At 38.3% G+C, this 24601-nt stretch overlaps 1 protein-coding gene across 3 annotated transcripts in view; it reads left to right on the top strand.

Moving 5' to 3' along the window:
- Positions 1-24601, top strand: part of PIK3C2G (phosphatidylinositol-4-phosphate 3-kinase catalytic subunit type 2 gamma) — a 464511-nt gene that overhangs the window by 138854 nt on the left and 301056 nt on the right. For all 3 annotated transcript variants that reach the window (XM_055394272.2, XM_055394271.2, XM_055394273.2), the window contains 2 exons: positions 7804-7934; positions 18570-18758. In XM_055394272.2, coding sequence (XP_055250247.2) covers positions 7804-7934; positions 18570-18758 — 320 coding nt within the window. The remainder of the gene's footprint in view (positions 1-7803; positions 7935-18569; positions 18759-24601) is intronic.

Genomic DNA, 24601 nt, shown 5'->3' with positions numbered 1-24601 from the left:
AAGATATAGAAATCATCCAACAGCATGAAAAAATGTTCAATTATCTGCTCCTACAAAATAATTTTACATGGTATAGACATAGATGGAAACGTCTCAGAAGTTTTTCAATTGATGATGAAATATACAGAATAAAGTAAGAGTTATTAAGGTAATAAAGTTAAAAGCCTTAATAACTAGTCTCATTCTAATTACACACAGCTAAATTTAGAGCAGAATTTTCAACCTAAGGATTATGAGATGGTGAGGAAATTAGAAGCAAGTTCTGCAACCAGTGTTTGTGTTAAGGAGTCAGTGTGAGTCACAGGGAAAGACATCAGGCTCAGAGTCAGGAGATCCGGAGTCTAGTCTTAGCTCTTTAACAGTAAACGTTATGACTCTGAACAAGTCACTTTCCACCTCCATGGAGTGAGAGGATTGTACTATGCCTGTTCAACTTCTTTCTGGTCTGTGCTTTGCTGATTGTCTATGTTGTTAAAAGGTGACAATTATGGTATGAAGCAGGTTATAATATGTTACAGAACTTAATTCCTTCCTGTCAGCCTTCTTTTTTTCAGACTATGCTGCAGACTGGAAGCAGCGAATGCTGCTGCTGCTGCTGCTGCGTCACTTCAGTCGTGTCCGACTCTGTGTGACCCCATAGACAGAAGCCCACCAGGCTCCCCCCTCCCTGGGATTCTCCAGGCAAGAACACTGGAGTGGGTTGCCATTTCCTTCTCCAATGTGTGAAAGTGAAGTCGCTCAGTCGTGTCCAACCCTTAGCGACCCCACAGACTGCAGCCTACCAGGCTCCTCCGTCCATGGGATTTTCTAGGCAAGAGTACTGGAGTGGCTTGCCATTGCCTTCTCCAGGAAGCAGTGAATAGAGTGAAGTAAATCTGAGTTCGGAGCATCCCAAGTGGCACTAGTAGCAAAGATTTCTCCTGCCAATGCGGGAGATGTAAGTGACGCAGGTTCATTCTTTGGCTCAGGAAGATTCCCTGGAGAAGGACGTGGCAACCCACTCCAGTATTCTTGCCTGAAGAATCTCACAGAGAAGCCTGAAGGGCTACAGTCCTTAGGGTTGCAGAGTCAGACATGACTGAAGCAACTTAGCATGTATGCACAGATATGAATTCAGACATGGAGAAAAATTATATGATCTGATCAATGTGTGTCTCCCTCAACTTCTTCCCTCTCCCTGTATACAATCTAGTATAGTGAGTCATAATTTAAGCACTAAGAGCAGAGTTGTTTTAGTTAATGTTGCTCTTGTTCTAGTTTATATTTCTTTACTTAGTTTCCCATTCATTCTTTTTTTTTAAAAAAAAATATAAAAAGTTTTATTTTTGTGATCAAGTTAAAAGGTGAATAAATTGGGTAACTACAAGGTTGCAATATACCAATTTATTTATTTTTTAAGTTTTTCTTTTTTTTACGTGAACCATTTTAAACGTCTTTATTGAATTTGTTACAATATTGCTTGTTTCATGTTTTGTATTTTTGTCCATGAGGTAGGTTGGATCTTCGCTCCCCAACCAGGGATTGAACCCACACTCCCTGATTGGAAGGCAAGGTCTTAACCACTGGACCAACGGAGAAGTCCCCCTCCCCCCATTTATTCTAAATACACTATATTCTGGTTTATTCGTCCTCACCACACTGCTGTCAGATAACCTCCTAATTTCTAGTTGCCAAACCCAGTACTGGTTTTCACACCTCTTCATTCTCGTTCTCTCTGCAGTTTTTGGCACTGTCTCTTCCCTATAACGGGCCTGCTGAAGGAGTTCAGTGGTGAACAATTCGCCTGCCAATGCAGGAGATGCGGGAGATGTGGGTTGCATCCCTGGGTCTGGAGGAAGAAGTGGCAACCCACTCCAGTATTCCTGCCTGGAGAATGCCCATGGACAGAGGAGGCTGGCAGGCTGTAGTCCATGGGGTCACAAAGGAGACCAACATGACTTAGTGACTAAACAGCAACTTGCCCACTACAGAACGCTCTTCTCCTCTGACTTTGCTGCTAGTGCCCTCTTAGGTTTCTCTTCACGCTCTCTTTGGTTAGCCTTTTTCTGTTTTCTTCTTTCACTCTTTTTCTTTTGCTTGTCCCCACTGTTGACAGTTCCCACGGGTTCTGTCTGCTGCACGTTGCTATTCTCAGTATGTATATTCTCCTTGAGAGAATTTCTCTAAAGCTTTATTGAGATATAAGTCACATACCATACAATCCTCCCATTTAAAATATACAATTCAATGTTTTCTAGTATTTTCAAAGATATGTACAACTAATCTCAACCAATGCCAGTTTTAGAGCATTTTCATTTTTATGAAGAAATCTCATAACTTTTAGCTATTGCTTTCTAGTCCCAAACTCTAAGCAACTGCTAATATACTTTCTGTCTCTATAGATTTACCTATTCTGTATCATGTAAATGGAATCATACAGTATGTGTTCTGTTGTGGCTGGATTCTTTCATTTAGCTTAATGTTTCAAAATTCATCCACTTTGTGTCATATATCAGTATTCACTTATTTTTTTATTGTTGAATAGTATTACAATATAGAAACATGCTTAGTTGCGCAGTCACGTCTGACTCTTTGCTACTCTTTGAGCTATAACCCGCCAGGCTTCTCTGTCAATGGAATTTGCCAGGCAAGAATAGTGGAGTGAGTTGCTGCTTGACTCAGGGATCAAACCAGCATCTCCTGTGTCTCCTGCGTTGCAGGCAGATTCTTTACCTGCTGAGCCATCAGGGAAGCCCCACCCACAATATAGATATACCACTCATTAGTTGATATGCATTTAGATTATTTCCTTTTGGCTATTAAGAACAGAGCTGCTCTGAACATTCATGTACAAGTTTGTGTGTGAACCTATGTTTTCATTTATCTGGGCTGTATACCCAGCAATGGAATTGAGGGGTCTCATTTGTTCCTAATGTTTGATTTACAGTATCTTGCACGTTCATGCTTAAGTCTGTATCTTTAGTTCACACTCTTTTATACCACAGGGAAAGAAAGTGTTAGTCACCCAGTCATGTCTGCCTCTTTGCAGTCCCATGGACTGCAGCATGCCTTCCCTGTCCTTCTCTATCTCCCAAAGTTTGTTCAGATTCATGTCCACTGAGTCAGTGATGCCATCCAACCATCTCACTCTCTGCCAGCCCCTTGTCCTCCTGCCTTCAATCTTTCCCAGCATCAGGGTCTTTTCCAGTGAGTCAGTTCTTCGCATCAGATGGCCAAAGTATTGGCGTTTCAGCTTCAGCACCAATCCTTCCAAAGAATATTCAGGACTGATTTCCTTTAGGATGGACTGGTTGGATCTTCTTGAAGTCCAAGGGACCATCAAGAGTCTTCTCCAGCACCACAGTTCAAAAGCATCAGTTCTTTGGCACTCAGCCTTCTTTATAGTCCAACTCTCATATCCGTACATGACCACTGGAAAAATGATAGCTTTGTCAGCCAAGTGATGTCTCTTCTTTTTAATACACTGTCTAGGTTGGTCATAGCTTTCCTTCCAAGGAGCAAGTGTCTTTTAATTCCATGGCTGCAGTCACTGTCCACAGTGATTTTAGAGCCCAAGAAAATAAGATCTGTCACTGCTTCCACTTTTTCCCCTTCTACTTTCCATGAGGTGATAGGACCAGGTGCCATTAGTGTTTTTTTTTTCTAATGTTGAGTTTCAAGGCAGCTTTTATACTCTCCTCTTTCACCCTCATCAAGAGATATTCTGTAGACAGCTTCAAAAACAACACATCCCAAATTGAGCTCACCATCCTCTGAGAATTGCTTTCACTCCCTGAATTATTTATGACTGCTCATGCACTCACATACAGCTAGTTGTTGCATTTGTCTCATCTCTCTCTCAATACTCATATTCTGTCCACCATAGATCCTGTCAACTCTTCTCTCATATGTTCTTCAAGTCTGTCCTCACAAGTCCCCACTGTGTCTGTCCTAGTTCAACATTTCTGTTCTAATTTTCAATGTTGCAGCTTTTTTCCCCTTGTCTTTAGTTTTGTTATTCTCTAATCCTAAATCCACAAGCATGATCCTTCTAAAACATGAATCTGAACCCACCAGTCTCCTTCTTATACTCTTCAGTAACTCAGCACTGCCTGGAGAATTACAGGCAAGTTCTAAAGCACAATGGCAACCCACTCCAGGATTCTTGCCTGGAGAATCCCATGGACAGAGAAGCCTGGCGGGCTACAGTCCATGGGGTCGCAAAGAGTCGGACACGACTGAGCGACTTCACTTCACTTCACTTCACTTCTAAAGCACAGCCTCCTCCCATCGCTTCCCTTCACTCCCTGACGTCAAGCTCCAGCAGCTTCGAGTGTTGCAGTCTCTGACACGCACTGTTCTGCTTTTACCTTTTGTGCATTTTTGAATTCTGTTCACTGCCTGCAGTGTGCCTACCACCTTCCCTTAACTGTCTGTGACCCACCCTTGGGCTGTTTCTGTCATTGTTATTCACCTTTTAGGATCCATGGAACCCTCTCCCATGAATTTCTCTCTTACCCCCTTCCCTCTTTTCACTCTAAGAAGTGTTGGAGTGTTCTGCCTCTGTGTTCACATAATAACCAAGAAGACTTTTGTCAACACATTTACAACACTGTATTTCTTTCTTGAGAACTTCTTTAAACCATAGTTCTTACCTATTCATTCATACAAGGTATTTTACTTTACTTAACATTTCATTACCTGTTTGTCCTTCATTATCAGTGATGTTAGGGTGAGGTGACAGTAATATTATTGGTACGTGATCCTTTTGTCCTAGTGTAGCATAGGTTCCTTTTTCTTCACCCACTCTTTTACAACTCCTTCCACAGACTCACAGCAATTGCCATCTAGTTGGTAGACATCATCCCTTCCCTTGAACTGCATAGAACTTATGGTCCAATATGCATATGCCTTATATCCAAACTACACCTACAGCCCAGGTTCATTTCTTTGAACAAGGTGGTAGACTCACGGGGCCTGAGCAAGTCCATGAACATCTAACTGGCATAGTTATGTGAACATGACCACTAGGAGCATCCACAGTGGCTCCTTCAAGGAATTCCAAAACATGAAGCCACAGTAGGAACCATGGTGGCCAAGTGTGAATGGAGAAGGATGAAGGAGAGAGTAAAAGCAGAGCAGATAAAGGGAACACAAGAAGTCAATATTCAGTGTATAAGGAAGTGTGAATTGTAAGTGTGGATGACTGGATCTGAATATTTTCCTGTACCCTGGAAGAAAGAGCCTCATACATTTTTTTTTTTTTTTTTTTGCTTGAAGTCAGTAGTCTATCCTTAACTCTGAGGCAAGAATGGAACAGTAGGTGTCATGGCACATTAAGTGAACTCATTAGTAGAGATCTCCTGAAGCGCTCTATTAAAGAAAAGAAAAAAAAAAATAAGTAAGACTGAGGCCAAGCTTAGTGCGTCATGACCACAGAAGAAGAGTCACGTGTTTGTCATTATAAACTTGAAGCATAGCTTGGGGGCTTTGTATATATTCAACCTTATTTTAATTGTTAATGTTTGCCCTTCTCTTCCTCCATAATGCATAGAACTCAAAAGAATTCTAGGGAAAATGTTGTACATTAACACATATTTTGGGAATGTATCTTTTGTGAAAAATTAGAACGAGAGGCAACTGGAGAAAGTCCTAATATTTTCTGTTAGCAGCTGAAGAATCGGTAACTCTTCAGCTTCATAAAATATGAAGATATGCAAATTGTATAGGACCTCATTCACATATCAGAAATGAAAAAAATTTCATAATTGAAATACATCAAGGAATTTATCATAGATTTTGTATAAGGATACTTCTGTATTCTCATCCACTAGCTTTAGTTTCCTCATCTACCCTGCCCTTTACTTAGGACCAACATAAAATTGAATTAGCTCATTAAATACTATTTTTAGTATTTTTGTTTTCTATGTTTAAAATATATGGATATATTAAGAGTAAAGGGTAACCTACTAATACTGGAGGCACTTCTTTCCAAGGCAAAATTAATCTTTCTGTCAAAAGGCAAAATTTACTATAGTATTGCTTTGATGTGTTGGAATAATGAATGATATAACAAAAATTATACAAAAACAAATATTGCAACAATTTTAAAGATTAAAGAATAAATAAGAACCCAAGTAGATTAAACTGTATTTCAAACTTTAACTCACAGTCTACCTTATAATTTCATCCCATTTTCTCTGAGATCACAATCTAACATAGATCAGCAGAGAAAAATAAATTCTTTAGATTTTCAGATATGAAAATGAAAAAAAAAAGTGATACTCTTAAGTACTGTGAAAAGTGAAACTCACTCAGTCATGTACAACTCTATGACCCCATGGACTGTATTCTGCCAGGCTTCTCTGTCCATGGAATTCTCCAGTCTAAGGGGTCTTCCCGACACAGGGATCAAACTTGGGTCTCCCACATTGCAGGCAAATTCTTTTACCATTTGAGCCACCAGGGAAACCCCCTAAGCATTATATGGGGCTGAAAATATTTATCTCATTTACATACTTGGAAACTGTATTTTTTGATAACCACCATTTTATTTACTGGACTTCCCTGGTGGCTCAGTGGAAAAGAATCTGCCTGCCAATGCCGGAGATGTGGATTCGATCCCTGGTCAGGAATATCCCCTGCAGAAGAAAACAGCAACCTACTCCAATATTCTTATCCAGGAAATCCCATGAACAGAGGAGCCTGGTGGGCTATAGTTCATGGGGTCACAAAAGAATCAGACATACTGAGCAACTAAACCTCAACAATGACAAGTGTTATTTACTAGAATCAGGTTATCACTTAAATGTGGTCTAGTGGGAGGCATGTTAAGCCAGGAAAAAAGAAGGTCTGCATTCTAGTCTTGTCTATAAAACTGAACCATAGAGCCACAGCAAGAATATCTGTTTGGTTTTATACTTGCAAAACAGATATTTAACAGAGATGAGTTCACTATCATGTCTACAAAGTGGTTCACAGACTTACAGATTTTAAGTAGTAGAGACCAACATAAAGTTACTCTTTTTATTTTCTCAAGTGATTACATGAAATAAGTGTGATTACAATCTATAATTTTCATCATTTAATAATAGTTATTTAGTAATAAAATACAGAAAAGGTATAAATTTCAGCATTACATAAAAATGTAGCATTTAATTTAAACCAATACAATATTGTAAAGTAATTAGCCTCTAATTAAAATAAATAAATTTTAAAAAAAGAAAAGTTAAGACTTCCCTGGTCGCTCAGACAGTAAAGCATCTGTCTACAATGTGGGAGACCCGGGTTTAATCCCTGGGTTGGGAAGATCCCCTGGAGAAGGAAATGGCAATCCACTCCAGTACTATTGCCTGGAAAATCCCATGGACAGAGAAGCCTGGTAGGCTACAGTCCATGGGGTCGCAAAGAGTCGGACACAATACAGAAAAGGTATAATTTCAGCATTACATAAAAATGTAGCATTTAACTTAAACCAATACAATATTGTAATTAGCCTCCAATTAAAATAAATAAATTTAAAAAAAAGAAAAGTTAATAAATATTATTTTCTTATTTTTTCTCAGGTAAGGTTACAGACTACAAGTTTATATACCATTCATATAAATAATTGAGGATATACCAAATGTCATGTATATTTAAACATCAAGTCCAAACCCTAATGATTCTTCTAAAATTATTGTTAAATAATAAACATCACAGGAAACATAGGATATTTTCCTGCCCTTTGCTTTATTTTCTATAAATCTAAGATAGAGATCATTAAATTAATGATGCATTTTTCAGGCATTTGATACATGGCAAACCATCTTTTTGTTATTTCAGATTGATTTTCCAGCTACTGAGTGGGAGTATATGAAACTTGATTCTGAAGAGAATGGAAGTGATCTTGAAGAACCACCAAAAGAATGTTTAAAACATATTGCCAGACTGTCACAGAAACAGACTCCCATACTGTAAGTAACCCAGTTCTTGGGAGGGAATTTTGCCTGCTTTTCATGATACCAGCAATCATTCTAGGACTCATATCTGTTAAGAGTGAACCTTCCTTCCCACATAACTCCTCTCATTTCCTACGATCACACCTGTTGGATGATCCACTAATACTTAGGAGCTAAATTAGTAATTGTGGGTTTTTCTTAAGATTTTTTTTTTGGGCTCCAAAATCACTGCAGATGCTGATTGCAGCCATGAAATTAAAAGACGCTTGCTCCTTGGAAGGAAAGTTATGACCAACCTTGATAGTATATTAAAAAGCAGAGACATTACTTTGCCAACCAAGGTCCATCTAGTCAAGTTTTTCCCGTGGTCATGTATGGATGTGAGAGTTGGACTGTGAAGAAAGCCGATCGCCGAAGAATCGATGCTTTTGAACTGTGGTGTTGGAGAAGACTCTTGAGAGTCCCTTGGACTGCAAGGAGATCCAACCAGTCCATTCTAAAGGAGGTCAATCCTGGATGTTCATTGGAGGGGCTGATGCTAAAGCTGAAACTGCAATACTTTGGCCACCTCATGCGACGAGTTGACTCACTGGAAAAGACTCTGATGCTGGGAAAGGTTGGGGGCGGGAGGAGAAGGGGATGACGGAGAATGAGATGGCTGGATGGCATCACCGACTGAACTGAACTGAACTGAAATTAGTAACTAAAGGAGTACTTAAATTTTGTCAAACAGCAATCCTCTGGGAAAGAGATATCCCAGGAAGAATTATAAGAGATTACTAATTCTGTGTATTTGAGCTTCCCTGGTGGCTCAGACGGTAAAGCGTCTGCCTACAGTGTGGGAGACCCAGGTTCAATCTCAGGGTCAGGAAGATCTCCTGGAGAAGGAAATGGCAACTCACTCCAATATTCTTGCCTGGAAAATCCTATGGATGGAGTAACCTGGTAGGCTACAGTCCATGGGGTCGCAAAAAGAGTCGGACACTGAACCTAAAGCTGAAATTCTGTGTACTTACTGTTTGTACTTAATATTTGGTAATCTCTAAGCCACAGCTTATGATGCTCTTATTACCAACATGGAAAAGCAACTTTTCATGTGTGTGAGATATATAATATAATAAAATATTTCATTCCAAGAATAAGAGATTATTTAAAGGTTTTGAACAGGGTAGTCATGTGATCTGAATCTTTTTGAGTGATCCTTTTGGCTATAATTTGAAGGATGGTTTAGAGAGGAAGTAAGAGAGGAAGACATTACTTTGTCAGCAAAGGTCCGTCTAGTCAAGGCTATGGTTTTTCCAGTAGTCATGTATGGATGTGAGAGTTGGACTATAAAGAAAGCTGAGCGCCAAAGAATTGATGCTTTTGAACTGTGGTGTTGGAGAAGACTCTTGAGAGTCCCTTGGACTGCCAAGGAGATACAGCCAGTCCATCGTAAGGGAAATCAGTCCTGAATATTCACTGGAAGGACTGATGTTGAAGCTAAAACTCCAAAGTAGGCCACCTGATGGGAAGAACTAACTAATTTGAAAGGACCCTGATGCTGGGAAAGATTGAATGTGGGAGGAGAAGGGGATGATGGCAGAGGATGAGATGGTTGGATGGCATCACCGACTCAATGGACATGAGTCTGGGTGAACTTCGGGAGTTGGTGATGGACAGGGAGGGCTGGTGTGCTGTGGTTCATGGGGTCGCAAAGAGTCAGACATGACAGAGGGACTGACTAAACTGAAAAGAGGAAGAGAGCAGTACAGTAAAGTAGCTGATGTAATATTTTAGGCAGACAGTCATGGTCACTAGAACGAGGGCAATGGCAGTGGACATTGTGGACATTGATAGTAATAGCTGGATTTGAAGCATATCTAGGAGTTGAAAAGGCATGACTTGATGATTAATAGTAAATAGGGGTGAAGCCAAATGAGAAACCAAGTAATGAAGTAATCCACTGAGGAGTCTAAGGTTTGAAATTGCTGAACTGGGCAGTTGTTAGATTCATTTTCTGGACAGGGACTAGTTTGAGACTTTCCAGACTGAGGTGTTGAATGTGATTAAGCATTTCAGTTCAGTTCAGTTCATTTCTGTTGCTCAGTCACGTCCGACTCTTTGTGACCCCATGAACCGCAGCACACCAGGCCTCCCTGTCCATCACCAACTCCTGGAGTCTACCCAAACTCATGTCCATTGAGTCGGTGATGCCATCCAACCATCTTATCCTCTGTCATCCCCTTCTCCTCCCGCCCCCAATCCTTCCCAGAAGCAGGTCTTTTCGAATGAGTCACTTCTTCGCACCATGTGGCCAAAGTATTGGAGTTTCAGCTCCAACATCAGTCCTTCCTATGAACACCCAGGATTGATCTCCTTTAGGATGGACTGGTTGGATCTCCTTGCAGTCCAAGAGACTCTCAAGAGTCTCCCCCAACACAACAGTTCAAAAGCATCAGTTCTTCGGTGTTCAGCTTTCTTTATAGTCCAACTCTCACATCCATACATGACCACTGGGAAAACTAGTTTGGGGTAATCTTGTTACTGCCCTGAGCTCTAATTTCCACACATCTTACTCTTTTCCTCATTCACTACAAGCCAATGACATCTCTTTACTTCACATATTTCACACGTGCCATTCCCTCTCCCATCTCAGGGTCTTCTTATTTGGGATTTCCTCTTCATGATATACTCCTTCCTAGTTCTTCAGATGGCTGAATCATCTCATCTTATAGTGAAAGTGTTAAAATGCTAGTCGTTCAATCATGTCTGACTCTTTGCCACCCCATGGACTGTAGCCTGCGAGGCTCCTAGGTCCATTGGATTCTCCAGGCAAGAACACTGGAGTAGGTAGCCATTTCCTCCCCCAAGGGATCTTTCTGACCCAGGGATCAAACCCAGATCTCCTGCATTGTAGGCATATTCTTTACCATTGAGCCACCAGGGAAGCCCGTCAACCTGTAGGTCTTCATTTAATTGTGATCTTCTCAAATAGACTTTCTTTTATGACCCTATCAAATGAAGTTTTTCCCTCTTTACAATCTCTCATTACTTTTTTTTATCACACATAACACAATCTAGGATCATCTTGTTCATTAATGTGTTTTTTTTCATTTGTTTGTGAGAACCAAGAGAACCAGGAACCTATCTTGTTTATTACTACATTTCCAGTGTTCTACATTGTGCCTGATTAAATAATATGTGTAAAATAAATGTCATACAGGATAAAGTTCCTTGGCATAGAGTTTGGTATAAAAATGGCCTTAAGGATTCTCATAGTCCTTATGACACATATTTTGATGATCCATTGTTATTCTAGACTTCAGTTCAGTTCAGTTCAGTCACTCAGTCGTGTTCGACTCTCCGCGACCCCACGAATCACAGCACGCCAGGCCTCCCTGTCCATCACCAACTCCTGGAGTACACTCAAACTCACGTCCACAGAGTCGGTGATGCCATCCAGCCATCTCATTCTCGGTCGTCCCCTTCTCCTCCCGCCCCCAAACTTTCCCAGCATCAGAGTCTTTTCCAGTGAGTCAACTCGTCGCATGAGGTGGCCAAAGTATTGCAGTTTCAGCTTTAGCATCAGCTTGCCATCTTAATTAGATGAAGCATCTTTTGATTGTTCTTACTCAAAAATATAAAACTTTACATTTAACAAGTATGTCACATATCGGAGACTGATATATTTGTACGAGAGATTTTTTAAAATATAAAAAGTTGCTATCCTTTGAAATTTTAAATATTTTCAAACAAAAAATGTCAAAACCAACAAATAAATAAGCACAGAAACTGCCTTTAAATATTAAAGGTTTGTGTTTTTAAATTAGCTCCCCCAAAAAATAAATAAATAAATTAGCCCAGTGAATTCTAACTGGCTTTATACTTTAGTTTTCTATTTGAGTGAATAACTTATACATAAAAGAAGCAACATTTTTATGTTTTACTCACTCAAATACAATTATTAATGCTCAGTACAGTACAGTTTCATTAGGACTGTGAAAACAGATGGAGAGCAGTCTTCAATGTGATAAAAGTTATGTTAGAAGCAGATTAAATTCATTTTCCAAATACCACATTTTATCATTTAGTTAGTGACATACTTGTCTTCTTTCAAATTGTAAGAATGTAAGCAGTAAAGAAGTTCAGACTCAATGAAGTTTGATGAAAATGTACTATAACATTTGTAAAAATAAGAATACCTTCTTGATGACCTCTAAAGAAAAGTATACAATGTAAGGAAAATCTCAGAACATAAGGTAAAAAACAAATATTTTGAAAGAAATTATGCCTCCACTTCTAGCCATGAAGGTTACCTATTATTTTACTAAACTAGTCCTCTTGGATTAAAGAAATATGACAGAAGAAAAATACATATAAAGCAAATGCTCCCAGAAATTGAGCAGAGAAGGCTTGAGATGAACCCATAAGTAAAAAGGCCTTCGGACCCAGAGACATTTTCTGTATCATAGCTTTGGAAGTTATAATTAAAGAAGAGTAGGCAGGTCTTACCTCCTGACATTTAAAAAAAAAAAAAAAAAGGGCAGAGATCACAGAGTTTAATAATTTTGAGGCAGCTAGAATTTCCAGAAAATAATAGTGGAGAAAAGGGACATTCACAGGATAGGACCTACAGAAATATGTAGTGGTGTCCCCTTATATATTCAGCTGAGTACTGAGCCCTCATGAGCACATCGGGATTTTATAGCAAAAAAAAAACCTGCTACAGGGAGATATGAAATAAATGTTGATTCTAGAGGTTACATAATGCTGGGAGACAAAAATTTTCTGACCAGTAATGATGCAGAAAGATCACAGAACACCTCAGCACTCAATAAAGAAATCAGAAAGATGCATATTAGGAGTAAGTGTGCTCTAGCTCCATTTATGGAGAAGGCAATGGCAAGCCACTCCAGTACTCTTGCCTAGAAAATCCCATGGATGGAGGAGCCTGGTAGGCTGCAGTCCGTGGGGTCGCTAGGGGTCGGACACGACTGAGCGACTTCACTTTCACTTTTCACTTTCACACATTGGAGAAGGAAATGGCAACCCACTACAGTGTTCTTGCCTGGAGAATCCCAGGGAAGGGGGAGACTGGTGGGCTTCCACCTATGGGGTCACACAGAGTCGGACACAACTGAAGTGACTTAGCAGCAGCAGCTCGATTTAGGACTGTGCTTGGCCTAGTTAACACATCATAGAAACAGACCCCAAGAGGATCAAGCTGATCTACTAGTAATTAAACTGCCTTCTAAAAAAAAATTGGGGAACATTCAGCACTTAAATGTAGCAAAATGCAGACTGTGAACAATGTCAGATTTCAAGTGTTTAGTGTACAACCAATAATTCCAAACATAGGAAGAGTCAGGAATATATAAACATAGACAAGGATTGAAGGAGGCAGTTAACAGAAACAGCTTCAGATATTTTGCATGCGTGCTAAGTTGCTTCGGTTATGTCCAACTCTTTGCAACCCCATGGACTATAGCTTGCCAGGCTTCTCTGTCCATTGGATTCTCCAGGCAAGTGCAATGGAGTAGGTTCCCATTTCCTCTTCCATCAAATATTTTACAACTATTATAAAGGCATTTATGGGTTTAAATTAAAAGATACATATGGGTGAACAAATGAAGTAGAAAAATGGAAATTTAAGAACTGAAAATCACAGTATCTAAATTTTAAAAAATCACTGGAAAAGCTTAATAGATTGCATAATGAAAAAAAAAAAGAACAGTGAGTTTAAAGAATGGGCGATAGAAATTATCCATGTTGAAGTACAGAAAGAACAAAACCTGAAAATAGTGATACAGCATTGTGACCTATAGGACAATTATCAAGCAATGTAATATGTATGTATTGGACACACAGGCGAGAAGAGAGATAGCGAATAAAAAAAATTCTTAAAGAGATAATAGCCAAAATTTTACAAGTTTAATTTTTAAAAAATCACCTACAGATATAAGGAACTTAGCAGATCCCAAATGCACACACACACACACACGCACACATCACTTAAGCACACCATAGTCAAATTTCTGAAAACTAAAGATAAATATAAAATTTTTCTAAGGCTTCAGAGAAAGTCAGCAAATCACATTCATGGGATGCACTATAATTCTACAGATTTCTCATTAACTTCATATTTCTCATTAAAAACAATGCAAACCAAAAGACATTATAAACTATCTTGCATTTTGAAAGGAGAAAAGAAGCTCTATCAACTTAAAAATTCTATAACCAGTAAAATTGCATTTCAAAAATTAAGGCAAAATTAAAACATTTCAACTAAACACAGCTGAGTTAGTTAATTATAAGCTCATCTGTACTGTAAGAAATTTTAAAGAAAATACTTCAGGCTGAAAAAAGTGAGAACTAGATGGACATTCAAATCTACAAGAGTAAACGAAAAGTACCACAAAGGGAAAATAGCTACATAATAAAGATATACATTTTTCATATTTATTAATTTATTTTTTTAATATTTAACTAAAAATAATCATAATGAACAACTGGGCATATAATAAATAAAAATAAAATGCATAGCATTACAATAAGAACGAGAAATAGTGTTCTATTGTTCTAAGGCTTTTGTACATAAAGCAGTGTAATAACTGTAGTTTGCTGGATCAGTGGTAAAGAATCTGCCTGCCAATGCAGGAGACATGGGTTCAATCCCTGGGTCAGGAAGATCCCTTGGAGGAGCAAATGGAAATACACTCCAGTATTCTTGCTTGGGAAATCCCAAAGATAGAATAATTGAAAAGACTACAATCTTCAGGGTCACAAAGAGCTGGAACAACTTAGCAACTGAGCATTCATACACGCCCATGATGTGCTAAAGAAGAATATTATAATCTTGAGAGAAACCATACCCCCCAGATTTTAAGAGTACATTTAAAAGTAAAAAAGATGACAGAAATAACATTTTTAGAAAATCCAAAAGAAAGAAGAATCAAAATAAATAGTTTAGATGAAAATAATTAATAGCAACATGGTTGATTTAAACTGAATCATATCAATATTCTGTTAAATATTAATAAAAACCAATTAAAAGGAAGAAATTGTTAGCCTACATTGCAAAAGTAATATCCAACTTTATGTTGTGTACAGGTGCACATTTTAAATATAAGAATTCAGCTAGATTAAAATTAAAATAATTGAAAATGATATATAAGAAAAATTATACCATCTTGATATATATTGACCTGTATGCAGGTCAGGAAGCAACAGTCAGAACTGTACATGTAACAACAAACTGGTTCCAAATAGGAAAAAGAGTATGTCAAGGCTGTGTATTGTCACCTTGCTTATTTAACTTATATGCAGAGTACATCATGAGGAACGCTGGGCTGGAAGAAGCACAAGCTGGAATCAAGATTGCTGGGAGAAATATCAATAAGCTCAGATATGCAGATGACACCACCCTTATGGCAGAAAGTGAAGAGGAACTAAAAAGCCTCTTGATGAAAGTGAAAGAGGAGAGTGAAAAGGTTGGCTTGAAGCTCAACATTCAGAAAACTAAGATCATGGCATCTGGTCCCATCACTTCATGGCAAATAGATGGGGAAACAGTGGAAACAGTGTCAGACTTTATTTTTTTGGGCTCCAAAATCACTGCAGATGGTGACTGTGGCCATGAAATTAAAAGATGCTTACTCCTTGGAAGGAAGGTTATGACCAACCTAGATAGCATATTGAAAAGCAGAGACATTACTTTGCCAACCAAGGTCCATCTAGTCAAGGCTATGGTTTTTCCCATGGTCATATATGGATGTGAGAGTTGGACTGTGAAGAAAGCTGATCGCTGAAGAATTGATGCTTTTGAACTGTGGTGCTGGAGAAGACTCTTGAGAGTCCCTTGGACTGCAAGGAGATCCAACCAGTCCATTCTAAAGGAGATCAATCCTGGGTGTTCATTGGAAGGACTGATGCTAAAGCTGAAACTCCAATACTTTGGCCACCTCATGTGAAGAGTTGACTCACTGAAAAAGACTCTGATGCTGGGAAGGATTGGTGGTGGGAGGAGAAGGGGATGACAGAGAATGAGATGGCTGGATGGCATCACCGACTCTATGGACGTGAGTTTGAGTGAACTCCGGGAGTTGGTGATGGACAGGGAGGCCTGGCGTGCTGTGATTCATGGGGCGGCAAAGAGTCAGACACAACTGAGCGACTGAACTGAACTGATATATCTGAGAAACAAATTGACAAAATTCAGCACCAATTCATGATAAAAACTCTCAAAACTGGGAATAGGGTGGAACTTCCTCAACCTTCAACTCCTGAGTTGAATCTGGATCTATAGGAAAAGCTAGAGTTAGCATTATATTAAATGATGCATGAACAAATGTTTTCCCGCTAAGGCTGGGAACAAAGATGCTTGCCTAAATATTCCTCTTCAGTGTTGTGCTGGCAATCCAAGCCAGTGCACTACTGTTGGGGAAAAAAAAAATGTTTTAAATGTGTAAAAGTCAGAAAGAAATAAAATTGACTCTATTTTCAGATGGGTAGTTATGTAAGATCATAGCATTTGAGATTAATGTACAAAATGTGACTATATTCCAGTAAAAAATAGAAAATGAATTTCATTTTTCTAAATTCTGTCAATATTTACAATATCAACATCTCTATGCCCTGCAGAAGGGAATTTCAGCCCACTTCAGTATTCTTGCCTGGAGAATTCCATGGACAGAGGCGCCTGAAGGGCTAGAGTCCATGGGGTTGCAAAGAATGAGACATGACTGAGTGACTAACACACACATACTTAAAAATGCAAAACTTTGCTAGGAGAAATTAAAGAAACCTCAGTAAATGGAAGGATATATCATGTCATTGATTTGAATAACCATTATTCTTAAGATGACAGTTCTAGTTGTTCCAAAATTAGTGATAAAAATACAATTATAATCTGTTAGAAAGTATAATTTTTTTTCAAATGATCAGTATGCTTTTAATTAAACTCCAGTGACTTGGATAATATTTTTTAATGGGCAAAATTAAAGAATGGCAAGAATGCTATGCAGTTGGTTCTGTCATACCCTACACCTGCTAATGTGAGATGCAACAACCACTTCAGATAGCAGTTTCTTCAAAAGATAAACACATGACATACAACCAAGTCATTTCCCTCTATGAAATGAAAATACACCTGTACAAACACATGCACACAAATGTTCACAAAAACTTTATTCATAACATTCCAAAACAGGAAACACTCCCAGTGTCCATCAGATAGGAGAAAGGATAAGCAAATTGTGATATGTTCATATAAAGGAGTAATACTCATTAACTAAAAGAAATAATCTACTGATATACTCAACAGTATGGATAATTTCAAAAAATTATACTTAGTGAAAGAAGCTATAAATAAACGAATATTCATGATTCTGTTTATATGAAGTTTGAAAGTAGATATTATTTGTCTAAAGTGAAAGAAGTCGTACTACTGCTTGCTTCTGGTAGCATAAGAAACTGTTTCATATCTTGAAAAGAGTGTGGATTTTATTATGCTTGATATGTGCATTTGTCAAAATTTAATTAACCGAATCCATTCATTCTCTTTTATGTGAATTATGTTTCAATAAAAGAGAAAAAGGCATTCTTCAACACTGAAAAGTGAATTCAGTTAAAACAAAATAATTAGTTTTAGTAGCATAGTAATAATTTTATTATGGAATATTTTTCTTCTGGGGGGTTTCTGGTAAAGAAGGTAGTGACAAAAGAGATAAAGAGCCCAAAAGTACCTCAAAAACCATCCTGTCATTTTGCAGATGGAAAGGATTTCAGAAGATATTATAGAGAAATAATGATATTTAAAATCTGTTAATAGTTCTTGTTATCCTTTCTTGGGAGTTTTAGTTAATAAAAGCTGAGCGACAGAGTGTCAGTTTGGAGGAGACAGTGTTGAAAAGCTGTCATTGTCATGTGAGAAATGCTGTCCTTCACTTCAACTGTGGTCTTGAATGCTTTTCCTGGAGTGTAAGCAAAACATGGTAAACTGTCAGTGAATCAATGGCCTTTGTCCCAGATCTAGATCTTCTGAGGGACATACTTGTGCATGTGAGAAAGTCCTATTCACTGGCATTTTAACTCCAAACTTCCAGCAAACTCTGAGAATTTAAACCCAGAATCCAGGGATGAAATGAGATCTTTGTTTCTGAAGTTTAGAGCAAAAAGTTTTCTGACCTCTCATGAAACTTGCTTCGAAATGAAGGAATATCATCTTTAACATGTGACATTTCTCCACAGGCCTACTTGGGTCTAAGTTAATTTCCAAATACAGTAAGAAAGTAAATGGTTGATAATCTTTGTTCTAAGTAGTACATGTGGCAGAATTGATAGACTTGGTCTGCCTTAAAGGAGACAGAAACTTTGCTAACCAAAATGACATTTTTAAAAAAGTGGCAAAGAAAAGAGCAAGGAAAAATACATGTGAATTATCTGAACTGAAGTACATTTTATTTAATTTTTCTATAAAAGATTAAAGTTAATGGGAAATAATCTGATAAAATAACCTAGCAAACTGTCCCAAGAAGATAAAGGACTTATTTTCCAAAAGAAACTAAAAATCAAAGAACTGGACCTAATATTTTGTACTGAATGTTCATAGCAAACGTTTGTTGGTGTCACAAACTCCAGTAAATTATCACTTCCAATCTGGTTTTGCAGCCTCTCTGAGGAAAAGAGAAGATACTTATGGTTTTATCGCTTCTACTGCAACAATGAAAATTGCTCCCTTCCTTTGGTCTTGGGAAGTGCCCCTGGATGGGATGAAAGAACTGTTTCAGAAATGCATACCATATTAAGAAGATGGAAATTCTCTCACCCTTTGGAGGCACTTGGTCTTTTGACTTCCAGGTAAGAATTGCATGACAGGCATGATATTACTAATGTGAAAATTTTGAAGAGAAAATCTGTAAGTCTCTGTGAGTAATTCAATACCATTTCTGTTTATTTCCAATTTCAGTAGCTGTGGATATTAAATTTAGATAAATGTAAGCTGTGAATATAAATTTGAAACAAATCTAAACTATAATTGTGTCTTCTAAACTAAACTTGAAATAAAATTACTGGCCAGAGTTTCTTAAATGGGGAGTCTAGTAGCTCTTAGAGAAATGACAACCAAAAAACACTGAATAAGGAGAAATAAACTTCTCTACTTGTCCCTCTCTCAAAACAAGAGTCCTTAAAAATTGAAAGAGTATCTTTTACTATTGAAATAGGCAAAGCCTGGCAAACACCCTGTTTACAGTAGGTGTCCAGTTCGTAAGACAATGGGAATGATTAGAACAAAATTAAAAAATAAAAAACAACCTATCCTTTGTGTATTCTCCATATCTTCTCTAGAATAAAATGTATGGTGGTTGAGAATCTGGTGGATAATGATGTCATCGTCTAGTTAAGAGGAAGCATGTGGAACAAGTGTGATGTCAGGTTCTGGCTTGGGGAAGCAGCTCTTACTTGGCTTCTGCTTCACATTCAAAACCAAGAAAAGATATTTTAAGTCTGTCTTCATGGCCTCAGTGCTGATGCCATGAAGAAAGTCAGCAATCTCTAGAGTCAGAGAAGAATTGTGACACTCAGTTCTGTTCTGAATTCTTTCTCAAGATCCTGATGAAGGAGAAAGGAGGGAGAGAAAGTGACACAAAGGAGTTTTCAAACAATTTATTTTGGTTTATTTTAAAATCCGTGTCTTTTATAAAACTTCTAGCATGTGAAAGGAGGAGAAAGGAATTTTTTTTTTCTATTATTTGTAGGAGTTACTAGAAGCTTCCTCTCAATCTTCCAAGTTCAAAATTTACAAATTATTTTAAAATTCTGTTTTTGTGCCTCGTACATTTAATATTTCTGTTTTCTGATGTCTTTCATCGATTACTGTGCACCCATATACCCACCTTCCTTGATAAATGATAGAACATAGACAGATACATAGAAAGAATTTGTCTTTTAGTTGAGTTTGCAGCTTTCCCGCTTTTTACAAGGCTTCTTCTACGTGGATCCTTCTTTGACCACACTAAGTAAAACTGACCACATCTTTCTACTACAGTGCTTTGTTTCTTTATGAATTACATTATATTGCAATGTGTTTACACACAACATGTGAAACATGTAATTTACCCATATTAGAATGAGAGCCAGTTAAGCCCAAATAGTTCATCATAGTGTTTATGTTTCCCACAAGCTTAATAATACCTGAGACATAGTAATTGCTCAATAGTGAATCAATCACTCTCAAAAATTCATTATGATTGTTTATATCTTGTTTAAAATAATATTTAAACTATATTATTGGAAGGAATCTTTAATTATCTTTGTTTCTTACATCTCCTTATACAGTTGAATTCATTAATGAAATAATTATATAAGAAAATCAGTTAACAATTGGTTTCATTGGAATTACTTACAGTTCATACTTATATTTCAAGAAACTTCTGAAAGAAATGAGTTCCCATTTTCACCTTGCTTTTAACCTCTTTTTCTGATTTAGGTAAGAGACTTCACTTTCGCTTTTCACTTGCATGCATTGGAGAAGGAAATGGCAACCCACTCCAGTGTTCTTGCCTGGAGAATCCCAAGGGCGGCGGAGCCTGGTGGGCTGCCGTCTATGGGGGTCGCACAGAGTTGGACACAACTGAAGCGACTTAGCAGCAGGAGCAGCAGCCAACATCTACAATTTTTTTTAATCTTGAATTGTTTTTAGCTCAAGTAAGACTTAGAAAAGTAGCATAGTTATGTTTTGTCATTCCTGAAATGATTATGTCATAGAAAATTGGTTCAAAATGTAAAGGTTAAAAAAAACGTGTGAAGGTAACAATTCACAGAATAAGAGAAGGTATTAGCAAATCCTATGTCTTAATAAAGGAATTTAATTCAGAATGTATACTCTTATGACTCAACAACCAGACAATAAATAACCTAATTAAAAATAAAAATAGAGGGTCTAACATTTCCTCAAAGAAATTATAGAAATGTCCAATAAGCCCATGGAAAGATGCTCAGCATCATTAATCACTAGGGAAATATAAATGAAAACCACATTGAAATATCACTTGACACTAACTAGGCTGACTATAATCAGAAAGACAATTAGCTTTGGCAAGGATATGAAGAAATTGGAAATCTCGTATATTGCTCATGGTAAGGTATAATGGGGCAGCCACTTTGGAAACCAGTTAGTCAGTTTCTTAAATACTATGCGCCTTTTTTTTTTTTGGATAGCTTATTGTTCCATTAAGATGTACTTTGGTCTATTTTAAAGACGTTTAAATGTATGAACTAATATTTTCTTGTAAAGTTCATGGAATATTTTTTTACAAAAAATCTTTGTCAGCATGAAGCCTGTTTAGTTTTCTTGCTTATAGATAAATAAGATTCACTAGATGGACTTCTATATTCTCTGATTCCTGATAACTAAGCTTCTCTCCCTGAAGAGATGTTGAACATCTATTTTATTCTCTTAATGTTTTAAGTATAAAGTTTAGATTTTCATTTAGTGCTCCCTTCATACTGTCTCATTTTATTATCTATGCTGCTGCTGCTGCTAAGTCGCTTCAGTCGTGTCCGACTCTGTGTGACCCCATAGATGGCAGCCCACCAGGCTCCGACGTCCCTGGGATTCTCCAAGCAAGAACACTGGAGTGGGATGCCGTTTCCTTCTCCAATGCATGGAAGTGAAAAGTGAAAGTGAAGTTGTGTCCGAATTCTAGCGACCCCATGGACTGCAGCCTACCAGGTTCCCCCGTCCATGGGATTTCCCAGGCAAGAGTACTGGAGTGGGGTGCCATTGCCTTCTCCGTTTATTATCTATAATAACCCTATAAAACAAATACTATCATTATCCCAGTGTTACCTTTGAGGAAACTGAGGCTTACAAGGGTAAACTGCCCAAATGGAGATCAAAATTGCCAACATCCACTAGATCATGCAAAAAGCAAGAGAATTCCAGAAAAACATCTATTTCTGCTTTAATGACTATTCCAAAACCTTTGACTGTGTGGATCACAATAAACTGTGGAAAATTCTGAAAGAGATGGGAATACCAGACCACCTGACCTGCCCCTTGAGAAACCTATATGCAGGTCAGGAAGCAACAGTTAGAACTGGACATGGAACAGACTGGTTCCAAATAGGAAAAGGAGTATGTCAAGGCTGTATATTGTCACCCTGCTTATTTAACTTATATGCAGAGTAGATCATGAAGAACTCTGGGCTGGAAGAAGCACAAGCTGGAATCAAGATTGCCGGGAGAAATATCAATAACCTCAGATATGCAGATGACACCACCCTTATGGCAGAAAGTGAAGAGGAACTAAAAAGTCTCTTGATGAAGGTGAAAGAGGAGAGAGAAAAAGTTGGCTTAAAGCTCAACATTCAGAAAACGAAGATCATGGCATCTGGTCCCATCACTTCATGGGAAATAGATGGGGAAACAGTCGAAACAGTGTCAGACTTTATTTTTGGGGCTCCAAAATCACTGTGGATGCTGATTACAGCCATGAAATTAAAAGGCACTTACTCCTTGGAAGGAAAGTTATGACCAACCTAGATAGCATATTAAAAAGCAGAGACATTACTTTGCCGACAAAAGTCCGTCTAGTCAAGGCTATGGTTTTTCCCATGGTCATGTATGGATGTGAGATTTGGACTATGAAGAAAGTTGATCGCTGAAGAATTGATGCTTTTGAACTGTGGTGTTGGAGAAGACTCTTGAGAGTCCCTTGGACTGCAAGGAGGTCCAACCAGTCCATCCTAAAGGAGATCAGTCCTGGGTGTTCATTGACAGGACTGATGATAAAGCTGAAACTCCAGTACTTTGACCACCTCATGCGAAGAGTTGACTCACTGGAAAAGACTCTGATGCCGGCAGGGATTGGGAGCAGGAGAAGAAGGGGACTGCAGAGGATGAGATGGCTGGATGGCATCACCGACTCGATGGACATGAGTTTGAGTGAACTCCGGGAGTTGGTGATGGACAGGGAGGCCTGGCGTACTGTGATTCATGGGTTGCAAAGAAGCGGACACGACTGAGTGACCGAACTGAACTGAACTGAAGTTAAGGAGCTAGAATTAAATCCAGAGATTTGGAGCTTGCCATCCTCACCCTATAATTCACACCTGCTGCTAAGTCGCTTCAGTCGTGTCTGACTCTGTGCGACCCCATAGACAGAAGCCCACCAGGCTCCCCCATCCCTGGGATTCTCCAGGCAAGAACACTGGAGTGGGTTGCCATTTCCTTCTCCAATGCATGAAACTGAAAAGTGAAAGTGAAATCACTCAGTTGTGCCGACTCTTAGCGACCCCATGGACTGCAGCCTCCCAGGCTCCTCCATCCATGGGATTCTCCAGGCAAGAGCACTGGAGTGGGGTGCCATTGCCTTCTCCATAATTCACACCATTCCTACATAAATACTTGCTGTTTGTTTATGCACTAAATATGTAAATAAAACTATCCTAAAGTAGTTTGCTTATAGTAAATAGCAGTACTTACGCTTGGATGTTTCCACTTCACTGTGTAATTTCTTTTTTTTGAATAATCAGAGTTCTAGACGTTATGAGGACTGGTTTCAGAGTAGAGTGGTGTTTAGTAAGCATCATTCAAGGAACTTAGTAGAAACTTGATTTATTTGCACATTGAACACTTACTTATGATGCATCAAAAAAGGTCACTAAAAAGGTTGGAGTGTTTCCACTGTACTCATGCTCTGACTCCCACTTTCAGTTTAACAGAACTGTTAAAAAACTTGAGGACAGGCTGTTTTGAGAAATGATCCTTTCAACTTCTCTAAATTCAAAAGCTGACTTCTCTGAGGACAAACAGTATGTGCTTGTGAAGTGAGTTGTCAGAGTGAGTTCTTCAGAGGTCTATGTTTTGTCTCCATTGAATAATCTACTATTTCCAGTGGCTTAACCTCCTGAGAACTGGCGTGCTCCATTTCTAGCTCAGATAATTTTTAATATTGCTGATTACTTAATCCCGTTTGACGATTCACCACCTCCTGCTGGCTTCTTTTTAGCAAGAGACATATTGAGATTTGATTTAGCTCTTATGGGCCATAGTGTGTTAATATTTCCACAGCTGAGTGTTAACAGTATGTTCACCAGGTACTGATACTTCCATCAGAGAAGGCAGTGCTGTCAGAATACCAGAGACCAAGGGCTAAGGTCTGTAGTTCTTGGCAGATGGTTGCTATTTTCTTGAACCCTGGTGCACAGATGCAACTATTCAACTACTAATAATAAGCAGAAATTACCCAAGGAATTAGAAGGCAGGTCAAGGAAAGCATTCATTTAAAAATAGCAACTCTGAATTAGCATCAGAGGATTACATCAGAAGCTTAAATAAAAAATTGACAAGGTACTAGAATTTCCCATCCTTCATGAAGTGAAATTATTGTTTTGCAGAAACAAGAGCAATACTTAATAGGCAGTGCCTTAGCTTTCAAAATCAGTATCCCTGGAAAAATGTCCCACAAATATGTTTGCATCAAACCACTGTATTCTTTATTGTAGAGATTAATGTACTAAAGTCATTCTTAACTAACATTGTAAGCAGGCCAAAGAGAATATGGAAAAGGTTCAGTTCAGTTCAGTCGCTCAGTCGTGACTGACTCTTTGCCATCCCATGAATCACAGCACGCCAGGCCTCCCTGTCCATCACCAACTCCCGGAGGTCACTCAAACTCATGTCCATTGAGTCGGTG

This window comes from Moschus berezovskii, chromosome 6 (genome assembly GCF_049115385.1).
Source record: "Moschus berezovskii isolate FMDL1 chromosome 6, NW_MosBer_1.0, whole genome shotgun sequence".
Classification (NCBI taxonomy): Eukaryota; Metazoa; Chordata; class Mammalia; order Artiodactyla; family Moschidae; genus Moschus; species Moschus berezovskii.
This window is presented reverse-complemented; position numbering and strand designations above follow the sequence as displayed.